Below are 7,146 nucleotides of genomic sequence, written 5' to 3' on the forward strand. Positions count from 1 at the left end.
AAAGCCCGGCCATTTTTTTGTTACAGTAGTCATTGTTGTTTAGCTGGCCGGGGCTGGGTTCAAACCCACTACCCTTGGTGTATGTGGCTGGCACCGTAACCACTGTGCTACGGGCACTGAGCCTAATGTTAAAATTTTCATTTTAAAATAAGAGATGCTCTTTATACACTTTGTGAGAATGACCTTTTAAAGGACTACAGAAATTCAGTTTAGTATAGTAAAGATGAGTACCACAAATTACCAACTAGTAAAAGAGGACGTTAAAGAAGGAGGATTGAAATCGCACTAAATTGGTGGTAGAAAAGCCTGGGCCCTGTGTTTTGACTCATACCTATAATCCTAAAACTCTGGGAGGCCAAGGCAAGAGGACTATTTGAGGGCAGGAGTTCAAGACCAGTCTGAACAAAAGCAAGACCCGTCTCTACAAAAAACAGAAAAATTAGGATGGTATGGTAGCTCGTGCCTGTAATCCTAGCACTCTGGGAAGCCAAGGCAGGTAGACTGCCTGAGCTCAGGAGTTTGAGACCAGCCCGAGCAAAAGCCAGACCCTGTCTCTAAAAATAGCCAGGTGTTGTGACAGGTGCCTATAGTCCCACCAACTGAGGAGGCTGAGACAAGAGAATCACTTGAGCCCAAGAGTTTGAAGTTGCTGTGAGCTATGATGCCAATGCACTCTACTGAGGGTGACAAAGTGAAACTCTATCTCAAAAAGAAAAAAAAAAAAAAAGGAAAAAAGAAAAATTAGTGAGCAGGTGACACATGCCTTGATATAGTCACAGCTACTTGGAAGGCTAAGATAGGAGGATCACTTTAGCCTAGGAGTCTGAAGTTGTGCCACTGTACTCTAGCCCAGGTGACACAGCAAGACCTTGTCTCAAAAAGAAAAAAAAAGGCTCAGCACCTATAGCTCAAGCTGCTAGGGCTCCAGCCACAGATACCGGAGCTGGCAGGTTCAAATCCAACCCAAGCTCGCCAAACAACAATGACAACTACAACCAAAAAATAGCCAGGCTTTATGGCAGGTGCCTGTAGTCCCAGCTACTCAGGCAAGAGAATCACTTAAGCTCAAGAGTTTGAGGTTGCAGTGAGCTGTGACTTGTGACGCCATGGCACTCTACTGAGGGCGACACAGTGAGACTCCATCTCAAAAAAACAAAAACCAACAAAAAACTTATATGCATCAGAGGACACTATGAACAGAATGAAAGGCAGTCCATCAAATGGAAGAAGATGTTTGTAAATCACATCTGATAAGGGTTTAATATCCAGAATATATAACAAACGCCTACAATTCAACAGAAAGAAAACAATCCAGTTAAATAAATGCGTCAAAGGGTTGAACAGACATTTCTTTAAAGAAGATCTATAAACGGCAATGGTACATGAAAAGATGCTCAACTCATGCATGGCTGCTGGAAATGTAAAATAGTCTGCTACTATGAAAAACAGGTTGGCAGTGCCTCGAAAAGTTAAAATGTAGAATTATCATATAACCAACCACCTCCACTCCTAGGTTATCTGCCCCAAAGAATTGAAAACAGGGGTTTAAGCACATATGGGAATGTTCATAGCAGCATCATTCATTATTGGGAAGGCTCACTGCTTAGCCACTGGCTTCCTACTATCCTAACCACGGAGTCCTGCTCACCTGCTGTCATGGGCACAACATCTGAACGCAGGAGCATCTGAATGCGGCCAGCTGGCTTGTTACCGATCTTGATGTCCATGTATACCTGAGGATTTGACCGGGCCTTTTTTGCAACAGGCTCTCCCTAGGTGCAGAAGAAATTGCTAGGTTAGAGAGAACTCTCGGATGTCCCACGTAGGAGTGTAAGGCCTCACAGGGTTGCAAGAAGCCAAGAGCCACAGCCATAGCACCCAGCTCGGCATCAGTGACCAAACACCCTAGTACTATTTGACTTGAGTCCTCCTCGGCATGTTATCTCAGCAAGCTCACCCTGCAGTCCCACAAAGGCACTTTCCTCCACAACTCTCAACATCTTCAAACCCCAGTTTAAGCCCACCATTCCCCAGGTAAGTGGACCCATCCATGTAGCAACACCTGCTGCCTTGATGCTCACCCCTGTATATTCCCAGCCTGCTACATGGAAGAAACCATGAGAAGTCATGGGGGCAGCCTTCCTGCTCAGGCCTAAGTGCTCAGAAGACAATGGAGGAGGTGGGGTCTTGCTTAGTGCTCCAAGTAGATAAGACTCAGCAGAGGATAAAGAGACATTTGATATAAATGCTATGTTTATTCCAACAAGAAAAGACACATGTTATTAACTTGTTTATGGTTCACTTTAACAAATGTGCTGAGGTATCATGCTGGGCACTGAGGACACGAATACAAGTACTACATATACTATTTGCTGCTGATAGTAACGGTGGCACAGTAGTAGCAACAAATACTCACACAGCACTTATCATGTAACCTGCCCAAGGTCACAAAGGCAGTAAATGGTGAGCTGGAATTCACACCTAAATCACCATTCCCCATGTCCTTGTTACTCCACTTCACATTTTTATTAATAAGATGCAAAATACAAGGCCCCCAGCCTCACTGAATTCACGGCCTACAAAGGAAGGGCAATAAGCACTTAAGAAGCCTGTGCACAAGTCAAGATATACACAGAAATACACAGGATGATTCTGCAAGGCTGAAGCATGGAGAGGTGGAAAGCAGGACTGGAGAGGCAGGCAGGGTCAAGCACTGGCAGAGTCCCTCCTGGACTTCCTCCCCTGAGACAGGTCATGGGGACCCAGAGAGAAGTTCTCAGCTGGAGAGTTAATGCCTTAGAAAGACCATGCTAGCTATCTTTATTAAAGACTGGAGGATAGCAAGGCTGCTGCCAGAAAGCAATTATCCAATGAGAGACAACAGGCTAAATGGGACAATGGCACAAATAGGAGAAGGGATTCAAGGCCAATTTAAGAAAAAACTCAGTAGAGTATGATGATGTATTAGCTCTGTGTTAAAAGAAGGATCCAGTAGCTGGGTGTTGTGGCAGGTGCCTATACTCCTGGCTACTTGGGAGGCAGAGGCAAGAGAATTGCTTAAGCCCAAGAGTTTGAGGTTGCTGTGAGCTGCGATGGCATAGCACTCTACCAAGGGTGACACAGTGAGACACTGTCACCAAACAAAAAAGAAAGAAGGGTCCAGGAGGATGACCTAGAGGGACTCTTCTGGGACAGTCACTTTATGCATTCTGCTTTGCATCCATATTTCTGATATAGGTCCATGTGTGGATGGATGGCAGCAAATTAACCAAGACAGAGAACACAGGAGACAGGTCAGAGAGGAGAGGGAATCCATTTTAGACAATGTTAAGCTGCCTGTGATCTTATAGACAGAAGTCTCAGCAGCTCAGGACTGGAAACAGAGACCATGACAGTCAACATCAGCACAGGAGAGGTTGCAGAAAATCCGAAAGTAACTGCTACTGCTTCAGCTGAGAGCGGAGAGAAGCCAGGAGCCAAGAGATAGATGCAGAAAAACGACAGCATTGACAAGGTAGCCAGCAGCGGGGAAGACTGAGGAGCAGTGCTCAGGGAGGTGTGCTGAGTCAGGAGGAAGTGCCGGGCCGGGTTCTCTTGGGAAGGGAGAACCCTGAGCCTTCCTGAGGTGTACAGGCTGAAGGGAAGACACCACCACCCTGGCCTGTCTTCTCCTGTATTAGTACAGGAATAGGATGACCATGAGCCTGGTGCCAAACTCTTCAGTGGAAGAAGGGGACTGATCAAAAGGGATGAAGAGGAGCACTTTACTTCCTCCTCGTTACAAATCTGTACCTGGGCAGAGCTGAGATGCTCCACATGCAGAACATGAAACAGATGAGAGACCCAAGCTCTTCCCTTTAATCCAGTCAATGCTGTCTTCACCAAAATACTAACAGTCTATTATTTGTTCTCTCTACTCTTATGTGTGTGCAAATATATACAGGGTGATCAAAAGTTCATTACTATTGGCAAACTTTTTTTTTTTGCAGTTTTTGGCTAGGGCTGGACCTGAACCCACCACCTCCAACATATGGGGCCGGTGCCCCACTTCTATGAGCCACAGGCGCGGCCCAAACTATTTTAAATGGCACATGAACTTTATGGCCACCCTGTATACATGTTTGCAAATTTCCATGAAAAGTTTATTAAAAGGAAGTCTCCTGTGGGAAAGGCCAGCCTGTTTTCTGGAAGCACAAGCCTTCATTCTCACCTCCTGGGTTTCTGTCTTGGGAGGTTCTAACCCTTCCTCCTCTTTATTCTCTTCGAGAGTCTTCCCAGAAAACTTCTTCAACCAGTCATCATCTGACCAAACTGAAAGGAAAAATCAAATAAATATTAATAAATTTAAGCTATCAGCTTGAATTGAAAAGTAGCTGCTTTAGCTGGGAGCAGTGGCTCATGCCTATAGTCCTAAGACTCTGAGAGGCCAAGGTGGGAAGACTGCTTCAGGTCAAGAGTTTGAGACCAGCCTGAGCAAGAGACTTTGTCTCTTAGAAAAATTAGCCGGGTGTGATGGCACAAGCCTGTAGTCCCAGCTACTTGAGAGGCTGAAGTAAGAGATCGCTTTTAAGCCCAGGAGTTTGAGGTTGCTGTGAGCTACAATGATACCACTGCAATCTACCCAGGGTAGAAGGAGTGAGACTGTGTCTCAAAAAAAAAAAAAAAAAAAAAGAAAGAATGAATGAAAAAAGAAAAAGAAACAAAAGTAGCTGCTTTTGTCAGCAAAGTGGAAGATACTATGTGGTCCTCTTGGCTAGGAGACTCCCCTTAGAGAATTCCCCACAATAAGGAAAGTTCCCACTCTGAAAATCAGCCCTAAAGTCCCCTCTTAGCGGGGCTAAGGGAAAATGCTACACTAGTTCTAGCACTTGATGGGCCCCCATGGATGGCGTGCTGATAAAACTGGTAAAGATAAGGGAACAAAGAGAGTTTCTCTCAGTAACAGTCACTCTGGCTTTGCTGAGAAACTCAAACTCTTTTTGTTTGCCCACAAAAGTGGTATATGCTCTGTCACTGTGGATCATTCTCCATTCCTGCCCACCAGGAAGCAGGATTTAGCACTGACATCTAAGTAAACAGGGATAAAAATGCCTCTAAGGTCAAACTGCAGGGCAGGACAGGGGATCTGTGAGTGGCTCCTACTCACCTGGTCTGGAAGAGCCCTCCTTAATTCTCATTGGTTTGGCTAAATTGACACGAATTGTCCGTCCAAAGAGCTCAGATTCATTCTGAAAAAAAAAATGAAAATCCAGCTGCTTGCATTGTTATTTTTTTTTTTAAAAAAGATACTCAGCTTTCTATTTACTTCTAAGACATCTGTCCTCCCTTAATCCCTGAACCCCTAACAGCAAGCTCTGTACACACCACAAAGCCGCCTGTGGCTTACAGGGAACTTCCTCCCTTGAGCCCTCACACAATTCCTTTCTTTCAATGCCAGCAGACAAAGGCCTGTACTACCTAACGTAGCTCTGGGTTCAGAGTGCTCTGAAAGTACAAGGATCATGCAGTAAGGATCAGCTTTGAAATGGTGAAAAATGATCTCTTTCTGACAGCTGAGGAAAATTTGGTGAAAGGGTAATAGAGAACAGGGAATGGAGGACAGCCTCATTATCCAGAGGGAACTGGTACCAGGAAAGGTCGCTTCATGTGTATCCACTTAAGGCGGTGACGAAAATTTTCATGGTAAAAAGCAAAAATTAAGGTTTGATTGGGACTTTATTGTGAGGAAACTAAAAATAATGAGAAGAAGTTTATTACAAATAATATTCACATTTAACTATGCATTGATTTACAGAATGAAGATCTAACAGGTGCTGATTAGTTGAGGTATTTTTTCCAACAAAATTCTATCAACACTATGATATATCTTTTCACTTCATCAGACATGAAAATTCTAAGACTCTCAGAGAGGGTGCAAATACTGAAGAGCCTCACCATTTTTCCCAAGGACATTTCCAGGATATGCAAATCATTTGTATCAGTGATTTGTAGTTACCATTATCCTTATTAAATTTCTCTCCTCTCGTGTTGACTGGCCTAACCCTTCATGAAATCCTGCCACTTTTGAAAAATATGCATTTTCGCTGTGTAATCAATTTACGGTGAGTTTGCATTTTACTATCCTAGAAATAGGGCAGCCAGTGAGAGACTGGCCAAAAAGAATGATTAAGACTTATATTACTGTTAAATGGGAAAGGATTTATAAACGATCAATTCATTGTGAATATTTTAATATGTTGACAATTTTTACTTCTCCATGCAACCTTGTAACTTTGAAGGTTTGGAAAAACAACATAAGAGTAAGGAGCCTCTGTACCACCCAAAAGCAACTTCAGATAACGTGAGGATTTCCCACCATACCATGTTGTCAATAGCTGCTGCAGCATCCTGCCAAAGAAAGACAAGGTACAAGTTTAAGCTTACAGCTAAAGGTTTCTTGTAGTGTCTAAACACGTACTCAGTAGCAAACAAACAAAAAACCCCAAACCCAGCAAATATCACTTCTAGATGTCCTGCCTGACTTTAGAGCTGGTAGTGCAATAATTTGCCATCTAGTTGAAGGCACAGAAATAATTATCAGTGCTCCCAAGCAAGAATGCTCAATAAACAGGGCCTGGCACAAAGTCTGAGACATTATTCACTTTCTACGGTCTGATTAAATGAGAGCAGCTTTCTGCCAAACACCATCGCTGGTCTGGAAGCATTAGACTAAGGCTCAGAAACCTAACCAAATGGAGAACAGCTTCCTTTGTAATCAGGAAGAACAACACAAACGAAAGACTAAAACACAAGTAGCACAGACTTTTCTTACCTCTGCCAACTCAAATTCGACAAAAGCAAATCCTCGGTGCTTTTCTGCAAAAAGGAGAGAGGGAAGTAATCATCATGGGGGCAATGAGAAGACACAGGACAGTAACAAAGAGTGAAATCAGTCACATGCCATATCCAGACACCAGAAATTCTACCCAATCACTTTTTGGGAAGAAGAACCGCATTCTTTGATTCTTTTTTTTTTAAGAGACAGACTTTCACTTTATCGCCTGCCCTCAGTAGAGTGCCGTGGTGTCACACAGCTCACAGAAATCTCCAACTCCTGGGCTTAGGCGATTCTGTTGCCTCAGCCTCCTGAGTAGCTGGCACTACAGG

General features: G+C 43.8%; 1 protein-coding gene across 2 annotated transcripts in view; it reads right to left on the bottom strand.

Annotated features, from left to right (window-relative positions):
- The window catches only part of PPIE (peptidylprolyl isomerase E), a 16,853-nt gene that overhangs the window by 6,184 nt on the left and 3,523 nt on the right, over nt 1-7,146 (bottom strand). For both annotated transcript variants that reach the window (XM_003798990.3, XM_023518651.1), the window contains exons 3-7: nt 6,812-6,855; nt 6,361-6,387; nt 5,147-5,228; nt 4,211-4,311; nt 1,649-1,772 (exon numbers count right to left, since the gene is read on the bottom strand). In XM_003798990.3, coding sequence (XP_003799038.1) covers nt 1,649-1,772; nt 4,211-4,311; nt 5,147-5,228; nt 6,361-6,387; nt 6,812-6,855 — 378 coding nt within the window. The remainder of the gene's footprint in view (nt 1-1,648; nt 1,773-4,210; nt 4,312-5,146; nt 5,229-6,360; nt 6,388-6,811; nt 6,856-7,146) is intronic.

The sequence above is a fragment of the Otolemur garnettii genome, unplaced genomic scaffold (assembly GCF_000181295.1).
Source record: "Otolemur garnettii isolate 467f Iridium unplaced genomic scaffold, OtoGar3 scaffold00144, whole genome shotgun sequence".
Taxonomy (NCBI): Eukaryota; Metazoa; Chordata; class Mammalia; order Primates; family Galagidae; genus Otolemur; species Otolemur garnettii.